The following is a 17,450-nucleotide window of genomic DNA, read 5'->3' as shown; positions in this document are numbered from 1 at the left end:
CACGGGCTTTGCGGGGCACTAAGAGTTTCTTGGATTTCTGCGCCCAGCTGGTCCAGACTCACCATGAGCACATCCAAAGAATCCAGTCGACGTGGTCGGGCCTAAGGTACAAAATGCATGGATGATTGCTAAAGAAATACCTGCATGCTGAAACACATAAAAATATAATACCTTACCTACCCTTAGCAAATTATACAGAAAGTGACGATGCTGCTCAGAATATTCTGGTAAAACCAAGATTGCGACAACATAGTCGTGTGTACCGTGAAACTGAGCTGTAACATTAAGTCAGGTCGGTCAGGTAAGTCAGGTCGGTCAGGTAAGTCAGTCTTTTCGGACTGCCACTGGGAACATGGTCTCAGGTCAGTCTTTCGTTTTTTTTAGGTCGTTTTTTTTAGGTCTCATGTCAGTCTTTTAGGACTGCCACTGGGAACATGTAGCCCAGTGCTACCTGCCGCATTGTCGGGTTGGCGGCGTCTAAACCGACACCCGTCACTGGCTTTGCTAGTAGCGAGGGTGACTGTGACACCTGCCAGGACTAAAAACAACACCTGGCAAAGAGAGGATTAGCTCCCAAAGGGAGCAAATGACCATCCAGTGAGGAGAGGGGGTCTCCTAAAAAACACCCATCCGGATTGGACCGGCTTGAGTCACACCAAAGTCTTTTAAAATGTTACGTGCTGCTTCGATGTTTGACATTCAGCAATTAAAGGATAGAGCACTGTTGGCATCCATGGGGATGAGGAAAATGCCTCGTGAGGGCCACACTGAGTGCGGTGAGAAAAGTGTTTTTTTTTTGTTTTTTTGTATACAGAATCGAGGCTCGTGAAAGCTAACATTTATCACACAAACAAATCAAACAGACAAACAAAATATATAAAAAGAGGGAGCGGAAGACAAGATGGGGAGAGAAGGGGAAGCACACAGACACAACATTTGAGAGCAGGGACATCGGGAGATGTGTGGGAGGGAGAGGGCTTGGGGGGAGGAGGCGTGGGAAGGGTGGGGGGGGGGGGGTGGGAGAAGTATAAAACACAAGGACACCAAGGACTTCCAGGATAGAAGTTGGTATTTCAAAAAAGTGGATTTGGGGTGAAATAAGTGGGGGTAGAAAAGATCAAGGTTTTGGATGGGGGAAGATAAGAGATGGTGGTGAACAGCTGTTTTAAAGACCTGGAGGGTGGAGTGGGATTGAAGAGAGTGAGGGAGTTTGTTCGAGAGGCGGGAGAAAAGAGGAATGAAGGAGTGAAGGTGAGCAGAGAGTCTTGATTTTGGCCGTTTAACCATAAGAGGGTTGCAGGCAGATCTTGTGCGACCTGTATGAATATTTGGGGGACAGAGCCCAGAGAGAGCTGGGGGGGGGGGGCAAGGCCGGAGAGGAGTCGGTAGAAGACGGAAAGACCACCAACCTGCCTGCGGTGAGTGAGTGAAAGGTCCTTGGAGTTAGCTTCATCGCGGGAGATTCCAATGATTCTGAACGCTTTGGTTTCAACAGCGTGAAGACGAGCTCGGTGTGAGGCAGGAGCACCAGCCCAGAGGGAAGAGCAGTATTCCATTGAGCTGCGGATGAAAGCCTTGTATGTGGTGAGGAGCTCAGGTGTGCCAAGGAAGGACTTCGCACGATGGAGGATGCCCAGTCGGCGACTGGCTTTGGAGGCCAGATTTGAAATGTGGTTTTCCCAGGAAAGATCATGGCAGATAGTGAGACCCAAAAGCTTGAGTGACAGAACTTCTTGGAGAGGATTATTCAGAAAGTGGATGGGAGGGTTGTCCAGTCGGTCTTTTCGGAGAGACATCGTAAGAGTGTGAGATTTGTCAGGATTGAAAGACATGTTCCACTTGTTTGCCCAGTCTGTGATTTTGTCCAGGTCTGCAGAGAGTGAGGAGGCTGCAGACTGCCAATTTGAGGGATGAGGAATGGAGCAGCAGAGAGTAGAGTCATCAGCAAAGAGATAGAGAGGATTTTCAAGAGAGTCAGAGAGATCATTGATGAAGAGATCATTGATGGTGCCAATGTTATGACAACGCTGGTACCCAGAGTATCGCGCGAAGTGACGACAGTGACCAATACTTCCCACATGCTAGACACGGGTATTTTGGGCAGACCTTTTCAGACATTTCAACATGGCATTGCCCCGTGTAGAGCACTCGACGTGTGTCCAAACCACCCTTGCTAGGGAAGTGGGTTGATAGTGGAGGATCAGTACTAATGTCCCGTGACCAAATCTCTGGAACAAAGGTTTGAAAGTGTTTTTGACATGCATGAAGGGTACTGAACAAATTTTGCTTGGGCTGCCCTCTTCAAAGTTCTGGCAATTTTCGGTAGGGGTCAAATGAGGTCAAACAGGGGTCAAAATTAAAAATATTCTAATCCTTTTGAAAAGTATACCAAATTACTTGTCTGATCATAAGGAATCCAAAAAGGTATAGTTTGCCCTATCTGCGAACTTTAGTTACCGCGCTATGGGAAGAAACATGAAAAGGTCAACCCACTTTGGGCAGGGGGTCAAATTTACTAATACGGTTAAGATTGTCCGATTTCAATGATTTTTGTGTCTAATTATATGTTTTCTGACATGACAAATTCAACTGAACAACTTTGAAAATTCAAAATAGCCAACTTGACCTTGAAATTTCAAAATGGCCACCATAAATGAATGTTTGTACATAAAATTGGGTAACCCGGTTTTGAGGTCAAATTTTTCCATTTAAAACTTATGTTTAAACTACGATATTGACTGTGAGTGTCTATGACAAGACACTTTGGCAACTAAATATATTCAAGCATTTTTAAAATGGCCGGCATGGACACCAAAATGCTACATCTCTTAAGTTAAGTGCTACATCTACCAAAATGCTAAGTGTTTCTTTAAGTCTGTCCCTATTAACCAACAGTATATGTTTGACCAATTAATGCCCCAAGGTCCAAAAAATTTGACCGCAAAACCGGGGTACCCAATTTTATGTACAGACATTCATTTATGGCGGCCATTTTGAAATTTCAAAGTTGTTCAGTTGAATTTATAATGTCAGAAAATATATAATTAGACACCAAGATCATTGAAATTGGACAATCTTAACCGCCTTAGTAAATTTGACCCCCTGCCCAAAGTGCGTTGACCTTTTCATGTTTCTGCCCATAGCGCGGTAACTAAAGTTCGCAGATAGGGCAAACTGTACCTTTTTGGATTCCTTATGACCAGACAAGTAATTTGGTATACTTTTCAAAAGGATTAGAATATTTTTCAATTTTGACCCCTGTTTTACCTCATTTGACCCATACCGAAAATTGCCAGAACGTTGAAGAGGGCAGCCCAAGCCAAATTTGTTCAGTACCCTTCATGCATGTCAAAAACACTTTCAAACCTTTGTTCCAGAGATTTGGTCACGGGACATTCGTACTGATCCTCTACTCTACATGTCCAATCAAAAGCCATGGTGTGAACCCTTCCTGGGTTGAATTTGACTCATGTAGCTAGCTCGGCAGATCAAACACTGTAGTCGCTAGCATCAAAACCAGTGGCCCGTGTTGAATGTGTGCAGTGTACAACGTGAGGTCGAAGGTTACATGTGCAGCACAAAAGCTGCGTCTGCAAGTGTGCATTGACCCATGTTGAAACTTGCACGGAGTCGACACGGATTGGACCTGGGTGGATTTTGACACTGATCGAAAGTTGATCATGTGAAAAGGCCTTGCAGTTGTGCATTTAAACGGTGGTCACAAATGGCCATGAATTGGTGAGCAATATTGAGTGTTCTCACCTGAAACAGATTTCTTTCACTCAAACAAACAAGAAACGTGCTGAAGAGCCAATTTTGGAGAAACCCTGGATTACTGTCCTAGAAATTGCAGGATGATTGGATGTCAGTTTAAATTCGAAGTGCGGAGACAATCACTCATTGTCACTTGAAATTCAATGGGGTCAATGCAAGGTGTGCATTACCTGAGGACCTCCACTGTACTGCACTTCAAAAGACCTGGCTACTCTCACGGAAATGAAATGGGAAGTTGTACATCATCCCCCATATAGTTCAGACTGGTCACCCTGTGATTTCCACCTCTTTGGACCACTCCATAACGTATCGGTGACATTTAGCTTACAAAATGATTCGATGGTCCAAAATTCATCCTGCCTGGTCCTGACTGATCTTGTGGTATCTTCCCACCAACTAATGCCTGAACCAGCATGACTGCCAGATACATTCCTTATAGAAAGATGAATTCAATTCATAAAGTTAGCTCGTCCTGAATTTTTGGCCAAGTTCAGGCTTGACTGGGCCTTAAGTATGTGCGTAAAATTCCTAGATCTGCCTCCTCCCACTCACCACCTGCCTGCTCCATCTCCTCCCTTAGGAAAGATGGGAAGGATTGGCAGCATTTTATGAACCCTTATGGTGTTTATCAATTATTCTTTGTGAAAATACAAGGCGTCTGCATCTTTGTAAACTCACAATGCCACAGTGCAGGTATATACGATGACACAAGATGTACCTGGCTATGTTATGCAATTTAATTCGCTGTCTGTCTGTCTGTCTGTCTGTCTGTCTGTCTGTTTGTTTGTTTGTCCGCACAGAATAAATATGATTTTCCCTGCAACCGTTGGTCCGATTGACAGGAAATGTTCACCATAGGTGCACCTCCACCTGTAGAATTTATTAATGACAATTATGACGTCATAGGTCACGTGGTATGGGCGCCATCTTGGAAAAACAGAAAAACTTTGCACCTCTATATCTCCGAAAGCGCCGCATAGAAAAAATTGAGACATGGCTCATTGTAAAGAACTCTCCATGGGGAATAAAATGTGTTAATGATTATGTCATCATGTCACGTCATCCATGATGACGTCATAATTCGACAAGTACAAAACTTTATCCGATCAATATGAAATTTCTTGAGCATCATCTAGGGATAAATTAGTGGCGAAAAACAATAATGATGACGTCATCTGTCACGTGGTTAGGCCGCCATATTTGTTTTAACACAAAAGCCTTAAAAACCACTAAAAACACGTCCTGGCGAGGTTTGCAATCTCTGATTGCTCTTTCTTGTTTTTTTAAAATGTGACTTACACATAGAAAGCAAATTAATGACATGTTCAAAAACTTTAGAGCAATCAGAGACAGCGCACCCATCAAAGAGACAGAGCACCTATCCAAAGGGGACAGTGCACCTATCAGAGAGACAGAGCACCTATCCAAAGGGGACGGACAGTGCACCTACCAAAGAGACAGCTGTGCACCTATCAAAGAGACAGTGCACCTATCCAAAGGGGACAGTGCACCTAACCAAAGGGGACAGTGCACCTATCCAAAGGGGACAGTGCACCGATCAAAGAGACAGTGCACCTATCCAAAGGGGACAGTGCAGCTATCCAAAGGAGACAGTGCACCGATCAAAGAGACAGTGCACCTATCCAAAGGAGACAGTGCACCGATCAAAGAGACAGTGCACCTATCAAAGAGACAGCTGTGCACCTATCAAAGAGACAGTGCACCTATCCAAAGGGGACAGTGCACCTATCCAAATGGGACAGTGCACCTAACGAAAGGGGACAGTGCACCTAACCAAAGGGGACAGTGCACCTATCCAAAGGGGACAGTGCACCTATCCAAAGGGGACAGTGCACCTAACCAAAGGGGACAGTGCACCTATCCAAAGGGGACAGTGCACCGATCAAAGAGACAGTGCACCTATCCAAAGGGGACAGTGCAGCTATCCAAAGGAGACAGTGCACCGATCAAAGAGACAGTGCACCTAACCAAAAGGTACAGTGCACCGATCAAAGAGACAGTGCACCTATCCAAAGGAGACAGTGCACCGATCAAAGAGACAGTGCACCTATCTATTAACTTGGTTAATATTATCTATTAACCAAACGTGCCGCTATCTCCTTTATTTCCGATCATACTGCTAAATAAAAGTGACCATTTGTTTAAAACGATTTTTTTGTTTTTGATTAAAGAAAGTTCCTTAAAAGGTTATAAAAGAGTGAAAGGGTGGGGGTGGGGGCCCGGAAGTTGTTTGCCTTGGGACCTGGGAGCTGCCTCTCGACGCACCTGCCTAAAGAAAAGCATAACTTTACAATACAAGTTGCAAGCCGGTGAAATGGCTGATAGAATCCTGAGGTTTTATGTTTCTCGGGAACACAATTGAGGTTGGAAGTCATATGACGTTGATATCATCAGTGTCGTGATCTCCACGCTTTTTGATCTCTTGTCTGACAGAACGGCACAGAGGTAAGCCAGGTAAGCCGACTTGGCCTTTGAGCCAAGTCACAACAAAACACTAGTAGTCCAAGCCATTTAGCCTAAATATGGGGCCAGATAGGAAAAAACTGCAACACTACATATCAGTGCGAAATTGTATGCAGTAATATATACCAGATAACATATCAAAAGTCTAAAGCTCTAAAAATATGGGGTGTCTGTCAAAATCACTGGTACATGGACCCCCCTTTTCATCCTTTTGCGGTACGATTTGTTCACATTTTGCGATACATTCCGAGCACATGGTATATAATTATCTATCTATAATTCCAGTAATCTCTGTGTGTATGTTTGTTTGTATGTTTGTATGTTTGTCTGTGACCGCTGTTTCTCGACAACCACGGGTCCGATATACTTGAAACTTGCCAGGTATATTGCTGGGGACCCGAGGATGTGCCTTTTCAAGGTTTTAAATTAATCGCAGAAGTAGTTACCGAGCTATGTCCAAAAAACGATTCAACCAATCAGAGAGCAGCGAGCTATCACGTGTGCCGAACGTGGCGAACAGACTCTGCCTCGGATGGCACATTTGAGAGCGTATTCATTTATTTCCCGTCGGCAAACTATGTTGGCGCTATGTTGGCGTTAAACGATGTTTTAAAACTAATTAAAACTAATTTGCGATTCTTTCGCTTTCCTGCGATATGCGACCTTCCGGAGCTCCTGTGAGAGCGTGCGCCATTACGGATAGTACGGGTACGGGCATGCCATATGTTGGCGTTAAACTATGTTTTAAAACTAATTAAAACCATTTCATGTAAATAGAGGGGGGGGGGGGGGGGGGATTGTCACTGTACTCGCAAGCCGTTCGCCGTTCGCTTTGGCGTTGCGAATGGACCAAAACATTTCATGGACCAAACCATTTCATGTAAAGCGTTCGCCGTTCGCTTTGGCGTTGCGAATGGACCAAAACATTTCATGAACCAAACCATTTCATGTAAATAGAGGGGGGGGATATAATTTTAGATATATATATAGTACGGGCATGCCCTAGTACTTTTAATATCAGGAATTACAGCATGTTACAGCCCCAGTACGGCCCGTACGGAACAAAAAAATAAGCACGTAAACAAAATTCCCAATAGCTAAATACTGTTCACTGATATGCAAATACATGAATCACTTGTCATGACTGTTTCAGAATTATGGCACATTTTGTTGATTAAAATCACAAACTCATAATAAAATCACATATAGAGAAACTAATAATACTGACTCATAAAATACTGTCGGAAGTCAAGGATTCGCTTAAAAGTAAAAAAAATGTCCACAATTAACTAATTCAGCTGCATGTAACAGTCTATAACAACAGTCCACTACCTAATCATCATTTTCCTCGTCATCGTCGTCGCTGAAACTGTCCAGGACGGAGTTGGTGCAGCCAGATCCACGGCACTGACCACAAGCAGGAGAACACTCCAAGTTGTTCTTGCGGCATGTACACCGTGCGGAACCACAATCGGTCGAACAGTTGCACCGGATAACATTCAACAAATCCTGAGGTGCTGGAGGTCGGTCGGTCATAACAGGAACAAGATTGCCGTCGCTCATTCTCCAGCCCCAATCCACTGGTTGTAGGCTGTTGTTTCCTTTCCACTGCTGTATTTGCAGATACACCCGTCTGCTGTGATATCTCGCTGCAGCAGATGTGGGCGGTAAGGTCTGTGGGAGTATCTTCGAAGTCTTGACTGCGACCTGTTCACAAAACCGCTTGTACCTGAGGGAATCCAAACTTTCATCAGGTTTACCCTTGTAGAGACACACGAGTGCTATCTCTCCTGCAGCCTCGACCACATCTGGTGATGCATCCTCAGCCAAGAACTGTTGGGATTGAGTTTGGAAGAGTGTGCTCATCATGAATTTCTTCAGTGACGCTCCTTTGCCAAGGCCGTACAGTCGAGACGTCGTGTCACATCCCAATACTGCGTGTATGAATAGGATGCTTTCACACACAGCTGCACCTAGCTGACGTTTCATGGACTTCACATTCCAGATGTGGTTTGGTTTTGTAGTGGATTTTGCCTGACTATACATAAACAAGTCGTGTGCTTCTAGGTTTGCGTAGAAGCAGAGTAGGACGATCAGATCTGTGTCTTCTCCTATAAGGGCTGTGTTCCTCATGTTCGTCGAACTGACTGCGGTCTGGACGATTAGCAGGTCAGCATCTTCCTGGGAATGATGGGTCTGGCATCCAGAAAGCCGGAGGTATCTGCTCAACATGTTGATGAAGTTCTGTTTGTTGTTGAGGTTCCCCAGGAAGATGTCTTTCTTCATGGTCAACTTCATGTCATCAGTGAAAGTCACTTCTGGTCCACCTCTACCTGCTGCTCGCCTCTGGTGGGTCATGTGCTTGGTTGATTGACCAAGATATCCATCAAATATTACGATGGCCTTTCCGTACTTTCTTGTAACATAGTCACATTGGAGCATGCAGATCTCTCGATATGTTGGTGAACCACGTGGCCATGGTATACGGTGCAGCAGACTTCCACCATCCAAGACATACTGGATTTCGCTGATTGACTCTATGGTACCTGGTTCAAGTTTAGACCAGATAGCATCTCCGAGTACGGACTTCTGGGCTTCACGTAGCATCAGCTTTTCATCAAACAGCGCAGGTGGATGAGGGCATAACTCAAAGCGAAACATCTCTTCCTTATCTTCAGCAGATTTTGAGATGATGATGAGACGCTGGAATAGCAGTTCTGGGTCTATCTGTACCTGGTCTTTACCAACTCGCACAGATGATCTGGCCTTCAGAAATGTGGTGGCTTGGTCTTTGCGCTTGAACGTGTAGTGGACAACTGACTGATTTGTCATGGAGTGCATGATCTTGTCTCCAATGAGCTTGGCATTGTCGACATCAACCTTACTGCCAGCGTTGACACCAGTCATTATGTTCCTGAGGGATGGATGACACTTGAAAGGATTTCTGTCAACTAGAGCGACCTGTAGTGTACTTGTATCTTGCATGTCGCGATGCTGCCTGGTTTTGCCCATCTCTTTGTTCTGTTCACCTGTGCTGTACTTCACTCCAGTGAGCTCTTGCATCGATCTGTTCGTCTCCGAACAAGCCGGCATGGACAAAAGCCACGTTAACCGTTGGTGCTCTGTCATTCCTCTTCCTCTTGCTAACCCCCCGCTGGTCTTCATACTTCTCATGAGTACTTGCTCAATCATCAGGTCTGAGGAAATTCCAGCCCAATTGGCTCTACTACTTCTTCGGGCGACATGGAAGCCCTGAGTAAACTTACGGTGCACATCTGGATAGTCCTGTTCTAAGCTGTGCATTATTTGCAGGTAAATCCTGGCAGACTTAGCATAGAGTGAATGACCTGAGGCTGCTACATATGGTAACATATCAGATACAGCTTCGAGGTGCAGGGACCAGTTTCCCATACGCTCGGCTTTGATGAATTTTCTTAAGATCTTCACCATATCCATATACTGTAACCACAGTTTCGCTGTTCGGTCTTTGGTCAATGATTCTGTCTGTGTTTGAAAGACTTTGCTGATCTTGTCAAGGATTGGATCACTTGCTACATCGTTGGAAGATCGTGTGCCTTTCATCAACGCATCATACAGGGTCCTTGCTTTACTCACATCTGGATGAATCACATCATCATCGGCCAAGCCACTCATTGCATCTTCATCCCGAACTGGCAAGTCTTCTGCAGTTCTGTATTGTGTTCCTCCAAGAGGATCAGACAGGAGGAGTGCATTCAGGACAGCATCCAGGAGGATGTGTGCCCGTACAGCCCTGGAAATTGCTTTTCCTGTTAGGATGTGATCCACTGCATTTGGTGCGTATATGAGTTCTAGCAGCTCCTTCAACCCAGAACCACCCATGAGGTGCCCTATGCTGCCAAGGAAGCTCATTTCCATATGAAAGGCACCTAGCCTTACCACAATACGTCGCATGGGGCTTCCATCTGGCTCCGAGAGAATGATCGACAATGCCTTCCACCATAGTGGCTGATCAAAGGTGATGATGGTAGGTACATCATGTTGTTTAGCATGTTGCGCAATGTAGTTGAGAGTGGAGTAGATGCATGTAGTGTCGCTCGAGCTCAAATCAATCATTGGGAGAAACAGGACAGACGATTTTGAATGCTGGACACCACGATGTAAGAGTTGCATCATCCCGGACCATGCAGGTCTTGGTATCTTGAACAGCAGTGACGTCTTCCACAGTACATCAAGGTTGACCTGGAACAGTCTGTATTGGGTCACTGCGCTGGTCACTAACAACATTAATAGTCCGACTTCCCTTTTCACGAAGTGTCACTACTGGATTATCGTTGTTGGTGGATTCATTGCAGAACACACACGAATTGGCCGCCATTCTTCAGGGTTGGATTACCTGCAAATATAGAAAAGTTGAATATACTATTACTGTATGTTATTGCCAATAGACCTAAACATACTAAATACATGTCATTGATGGGATTAAAAACTAAGATATATATGGTTCACAAACAAATAATGATGTACCGTCGCTTGCTGTGGAGTGAGCAGTCTTTGTAAAACGGGGTGTGGTTAAATAAGACACTAAAACAGTAAAAACTTCACTTATATATACAATATTGTACAGTATGATATCCTTTATTTATTATATCGTGCTAGTGATTAGGTCCAGTGTATAAAATAAGCAATAGAAGTTCAGAGAGCGACAATAATCATAGCATGCGGCATATGTACGTCTTTTAACATGGGGCTAAATGGAGAAAACCTGATTGCATTATTTGAGTCACCCCATATTTTTAGACCTTTATACTTTTAGTATGTTATAAAGGTACCTTGAGGGTAATCAATACTAATGAGATCGGTAGTGTTGCAGTTTTTTCCCCGTCAAATGCTAAATGGCTTGGACTATAGTCTCTCTAAATGCACAGCGACAGTCTGCATGGGCGGACAAGATAACGATGGATTGTTTTTATCAACTAAAGGTTCATAAGAGTCGTGGCTGCTGTTCCGAGCTTTCGGCCCTTTTGCTTTGCCGCGACATTCCTTCCCTCTTTTCTTACTCGTATCACCCAGAATTGGGAACCTGGACCATTATTATTGTTATTTATTGAAAAGGCCTCTTCTGCTACTTCATTTCATTTTTTGGTTCTCGCGAGTCCACCATGTTTGTTTGCAGTCATATACATTGGGAAAGGGGAAATATTCCTGATGAACTCAAAAGTGAAACCAGATAAGAATTGCGAATGGACTTTCACCTGGAACAAATCTTACGATACACCCGTTGGTTTCCCTCAAATTGTCTACATAAAAGATTCAGCATCCACAGACTTTCCTTCGGTTGATGATATAATCAATGCTCATACTTTGTCGAGTTCTTCATCAGGTATAGATCTTGATTACGATCAGTTACCCATTCAAATCATTTTGTTTTCTTTCTGAAATGGAATGTGCATCTCTGTTATTGGTTGAAGTTCCTGCTGCTCATCTTATCTGCTACTAGGAAAAGCTTCCGCCATGTTTTTGTTTCTCCCGTGATGGGAAAAGCAAGCAAAAGTCCCAATCCCCAGTGACGGGAAAAAGTTTAAGTTCATCTATCAATAAAATCTATTCCATGTTCATTGGGTTGCATTCCTGGTTTCACTGAGAGCCAAAGCTCTGAGCTACTTATACCACCCACTGTACAATGGTGGTGCAAACTCAGGTGGCAGAGGTTGGATTTGTCTAAAAAGAGGAAAAATATATCTATTTTACATTGTGTGTTACACCATACAACAACAAACAAAAGGCATTTTAAGGCCATTTTCCCTGCTCGAGCGGGGGTTAGCCTGTGTGTTACTCCATGAAGATCTGTATTAAATCTGCTTTAAGATGTTCATGGTGATTTTAAAGATTATTGGAAGGGACAATAAAGCGATTGACTATATTGCATCAAGAAAAGTGAAAAAAAACTGCAAAACAACCAATCACGAGCTTTTCAAATGCAGTGCGGGAAGTGGCCGCCACATAAACTGCAGACAGACAAATGCACAGACAGACATCACGGTTCTTTGTGTATAATGCCATGGCCAAAAATATTGGCACCCTTGCACTTTTTTAAAATAATGCACAATTTCTTCAAGAAAACTGTTGAAATAATAAAATATTTTGGTATCCACATATGTATTTCTTTGGTTTGCAGAGGAACAAAACAAAAAAGCTGAAAAAATTACTAAATCTCAGCTTATTCCACACAGAAATCCTAAAATGGCCCAGACAATATTATTGGCACCTTTTAGAAGTTGTTAGAAATAATTAGATTTCAAGCAGGTGATTCACCTTTACTTTGGAATTGAACTCACCTGTGGTAAGTTGCAGGTGCCTGCAATATAAAAATCACTCATTCAACCAGTTTGAATAGAGAAAAGGAGTCATTCTGCTGTTATGTGTCACTGTGTGTACCACAATGAGCATGGAGAAAAGAAAGAAAACCAGAGAATTGTCTGAGGAGTTCAGACACAAGATTGTAGCCAAGCATGGACAATCTCAAGGCTACAAGTCCATCCCCAGAGACCTTGATGTTCCTGTGTCCACCGTACGCAATGTTATCAGGAAGTTTAAGGTCCATGGCACTGTGGCCAACCTCCGTGGACGAAGGCGCAAGAGGAAACTTGTTTGAAGATTGCAGTGAAAGATTGTTCGAATGGTGGAGAAAGCACCTCGATCAACTACCAAACAGATTCAAGCTGACATTCAGACACAAGGTACGACAGTTTCAACTCGCACCATCCGTCGCCAACTCAATGAAAGGGGGTACTATGGCAGGAGACCCAGGAGGACTCCACTGCTGAGAGAGAGCCATAAGAAAACCTGACTCAGGTTTGCCAAAACACACCTGAACAAGCCAAAATCCTTCTGGGAGAATGTCCTGTGGACAGCTGAGACAAAATTAGAGCTTTTTTGTAAAGCACATAATCTCTATGTTTACAGAAAACAAAATGAAGCCTTCGGAGAAATGAACACCTTCCCTACAGTCAAACATGGAGGAGGTTCAGTGATGTTTTGGGGTTGCTGTGCTGCCTCTGGCACTGGGTGCCTTGAATGTGTGCATGGCATCATGAAATCAGGGGATCACCAAAGCATTTTGGAGCACAATGTTCAACCCAGTGTTAGAAAGCTGGGTCTCCGTCGAAGGTCATGGGTCTTGCAGCAGGACAATGACCCCAAACACACTTCAAAAAGCACCAGGAATGGCTCAAGACAAAACGCTGGACTGTTCTGAAGTGGCCAGAAATGCATCCAGATCTAAATCTCATTGAACACCTGTGGGGTGATCTGAAAACAGCAGTTGGAAGAAGGCACCCTTCAAATCTGGGAGAACTGGAGCAGTTTGCACAAGAGGAGTGGGCCAAACTGCTAGTAGAGAGTTGTAGGAAGCTCATTCATGGCTGGAGGAAGCGCTTGACTGCAGTTATTTTGTCCAAAGGATGTGTTGCCAAATATTAAGTCTCGGGTGTGAATAATTTTGTCAATGCCGTTTATTTTTATTTTCTGATTTAAAAGGATTATTAAGTTCTGAATGAAAAACAAAGGTTCTGTAATATTAACAGTGGAATTCAGAATTGTGGAGACCAAATACTTCTGTCAATTTCAACTTATTTTTGGAGAAAATTGTGAGTTATTTGAAAAAGTGCACGGGTGCCAATATGGCAGCACACATTGACAAACTATTTTCAAAAGATACCAAGAGATCTTTCACTTCCCAGACCAAAATGCAAAAGGGATTACAGTACAGGTATTTTACCATTCTTTCTACAATTTAATCCGAATTAACCTAATTTAACCTAACATTGCAGATGTAGCTTAACCTGAACAGGTGTGTAAGGTGCTGGGGATGGGTAAGTATAATGAAAATAGAGATTAGGTGATGGAAGGGGCAATCTTGGAGCGTGTCACACAGGAGAAAGACCTGGGGGTGGGAATAGATTTGGGGGTAAGCAGACAGGACAATGCCAGGTTACAGGTAACTGTAGGTAAACCAAAAAGGGGTTTATGTTGTATTTGTAGGGGAATAAATTATAAATCGATCAAAAGAGGTGGATTCAACACTGTACAGCAATTTAGTGAAGGCCTCATCTGGAATATTGTGTTCAGTTCTGGTGACCACAACTCAGGAAGGACAATACCTACCATAGAGAGGATTCAATGCGGTGCCCTCAATTGATTCCGGGCCTAGGATGACTATGGCCACAAGATTAATTCTGGGCCAAGCGAAACTCAGCTATGAGGAGTGGCTGAAGGAGACAGGTCTTTATGTATTAGAAAGTAGGTGGTTATGAGGGGTTTATGATGGAGATGTTTAAGATAATGAAGGGTACAGCCAAAATAAGTGCAGAAGAGTTCTTCAGCATAACAGACAGTGATAGGACCAGGCCTGAGGGTAAGGAAGAGGAAGGTTAAGATGGTAGTAAGGCAGGGGTCTTTCACTCAGACGGTAGTTAAAGCATGGAATGGTCTTTGGAATGGTTGTGGCAACAGAAACAGTGGATAAGTTTAAATTGGAATTAGATGGGTATGTGGAAATATTGGGGACAGAGGGGTATAGGGGGGTAGCTTGAGTATGGACGAGTGATTGTGTACAACTCTGCGTCTGTCATCCGTGAGGATCCTGTCAAGGGGCGGTGTGTGTATCTTACCCAACAAATGTCTTCACCCACCCGCAAGGAAACAAAAACAACTACAAAAAAAAAACATTTTCCATTTTTATGCCTCCTCCGACAAAGCCGCTGGAGGCATCATGTTTTCGGGTTGTCCGTCCCGTACCGTGCCTCGTTTTTCTCAGGAACCACATGTCCGATTGAGATGAAACTTTCAGGGTAGGAGTGACACCCATGAGGAATGTTTTTTATGATAATTGTGACGTCATAGGTGACGTGGTATGGCAGCCATCTTGGATTAAAAGCAAATAATTACAAACTTATTTCTCGGAAACCGCTGAATGGAAAAATTTTAAACTTGGCACATTGTCAAGTGCTCCCAATGGGGAACAAAAGCATGACAATGATGACATCATAGGTGAAGTGGTATACCAGCAAAAAATGTTTATTTTTTTTAAATCCCTTCTCTGAAACCGCTTCACCGATCGATGTGAAACCTGTCATGGCTGGTGGAAATGTGATACCTGAAAACAGCTGAATGGATATAAATCAAACTTGTTTATTTTTAGGACAGTGAACGAGGGCATCTACCCGTTGTGGGACAATGCGGAGGCATATTGGCGACACAGTCGCTTTGTTCTAGTTCTTTATTTTTTAAAATTCAAATTGGTCTGGTGTTGATGCGGCGCGGGCACTTTTAACCTGTCGTCGCACAGCACAAAATCTGTACAGCACATCCAATGGTCTCTTCAAGATTTTCAGAGCCTGGTGTTGATTTAACGGTTAGGGTGGCTGGCTTGGTATCCTCCGGTCCTTGGTTAGAATCCTGGTCGGCCGTTGAATTAACACCAGGTGTGGCACTGCATGGTAATCGGGGCACTGCATCAGCGGCACAACGGCGCCCTCAGCCAATGATGCTACGTGCATAGGCCAATATAGGCCATAGGCCGGAAAAGAAACAGAGTAAACAGAAGAAGAAGAGGAAGCAGAAGAAGAAGAAGAAGAAGAAGCAGAAGTAGAACAGTTTTCAGCATTTAAACGAAAGAATGGCTGGCGGATCACGTCATTGAGAAAGTTCGTATTCTGAACTGACCGAGGCCAATATACCTGCAACATACCCTTACCTGGACATGTGCATGAGGTTCAAAAGCAGAGGCAGGTTGTTATCGGCACGTGCTCACTTGCAAACTACCCACAGACATAAACAGGTGGGGCTTGGAATGCAGGTGGGCGACCCTCCTGGGGCATCTCCCATAACATTATGTTTCACCATGTCATGTTAAATCCATACCTGGAATGCACTTCATGTTCTGCAAAGTGATCACCTTGATAAAGGAAGCACGCAAGGGGGTTTTTCACGCTTGTACATAAAATATAACTATGTTGCCGCTATGTTGGCGTTAAACTATGTTTTAAAACTAATTAAAACTAATTTGCGATTCTTTCGCTTTCCTGCGCGTTTGTGCACGCTATGGCGATTTCTTTACCAAACTCCGCAAGCCGTTCGCTTTGGACCAAACCATTTCATGTAAATAGAGAGGGGGGGGGGAATTGTCACCGTACTCGCAAGCCGTTCGCTTTGGACCAAACCATTTCATGTAAATAGAGGGGGGGGGAGGGATTGTCACCGTACTCGCAAGCCGTTCGCTTTGGACCAAACCATTTCATGTAAATAGAGGGGGGGGGGGGATTGTCACCGTACTCGCAAGCCGTTCGCTTTGGCTTTGCGAATGGACCAAACCATTTCATGTAAATAGAGGGGGGGGGATATAATTTTAGATATATATATAGTACGGGCATGCCCTAGTATTTATAATAATAATAATTTATTATAATTAACATGATTTTAATATGATGTACCTGTACCATACTCTGTTCCTGAGTGTCGGTGCTGCCGAAGCAGTTTATTGGCAATGGTTGCACTAGGTGGTTTGCCATTGCCTTCCCAGCTGTAGTTTTTAGAGCAGGTGTTTGGAACTCGTTCAGGGTGTCGGCGATAACTCGCCTACTCTTCATTTTGCCTCTGGATGCGCCCGACATTAAGGAGCGTCATGGAGCCGAACCCCAGGTGGTTTAAACAACGTCGGGACACGTGACACTCCACCGTCCGATCTCGGTACAAACGGAGCTCAGCGAAACTCACCGCGTGCGTTGACCGGCCGTCCATCTCGAACCTCCCGTGTCACCACGAGTTCCAGGTAACACGATCTTGGGGTCAGGAGGAATGAAGCTCGTCCTGGCCAACGTTCCTCGAACCCGCCTCCGTTCACCTGACTCGCCCCGGTGACTTTGACCCACATGTCGCGCATACCTCCCGCTCTTCCCGCCCATTTCCCTCCCTCTTTCCCGATGTGCCTCCAACGGCACCTTTTCGCCTTCCACCGTATCTGCCTTCCATTAGCTTCGCTCGCCCAGCGGACTCACCTTGGTGGAGCTGCGCAGCCGAGTTTCGAATCCCGACCCAGGTGTAAACTGCCATCCTGATGAAATTCGAGCACGATCCCTTGGAATGACGACTTTAGCCGGATAACCCGTCTGCTAGCACTCGGTGGACGTTATAAAGATCCCTTTGGAAGTCTG

The 17,450-nt window shown here is 44.3% G+C and overlaps 1 protein-coding gene across 2 annotated transcripts in view; it reads right to left on the bottom strand.

The window, feature by feature from the left end:
• Nucleotides 1-17,198, bottom strand: part of LOC137439698 (rho GTPase-activating protein 7) — a 91,357-nt gene extending 74,159 nt beyond the window's left edge. The window contains exons 1-2 of one of the 2 annotated variants that reach the window (XM_068135713.2): nucleotides 17,014-17,198; nucleotides 1-101 (exon numbers count right to left, since the gene is read on the bottom strand). The exon at nucleotides 1-101 is cut by the window's left edge and continues 106 nt beyond it. In XM_068135713.2, the coding sequence (XP_067991814.2) occupies nucleotides 1-101; nucleotides 17,014-17,037 (125 nt within the window). In that variant the 5' untranslated portion in view covers nucleotides 17,038-17,198. Of the gene's footprint in view, nucleotides 102-7,590; nucleotides 7,612-17,013 lie in introns of those variants that run through there. The other variant, XM_078768422.1, reaches the window with a different exon arrangement.
• Between the last annotated feature and the right edge of the window lie 252 nt (nucleotides 17,199-17,450).

The sequence above is a fragment of the Myxine glutinosa genome, chromosome 14, assembly GCF_964187855.1.
Source record: "Myxine glutinosa chromosome 14, kmMyxGlut1.1, whole genome shotgun sequence".
Taxonomy (NCBI): Eukaryota; Metazoa; Chordata; class Myxini; order Myxiniformes; family Myxinidae; genus Myxine; species Myxine glutinosa.
The sequence above is the reverse complement of the archived record's forward strand: the minus strand, read 5'-3'. Positions and strand labels throughout refer to the sequence as shown.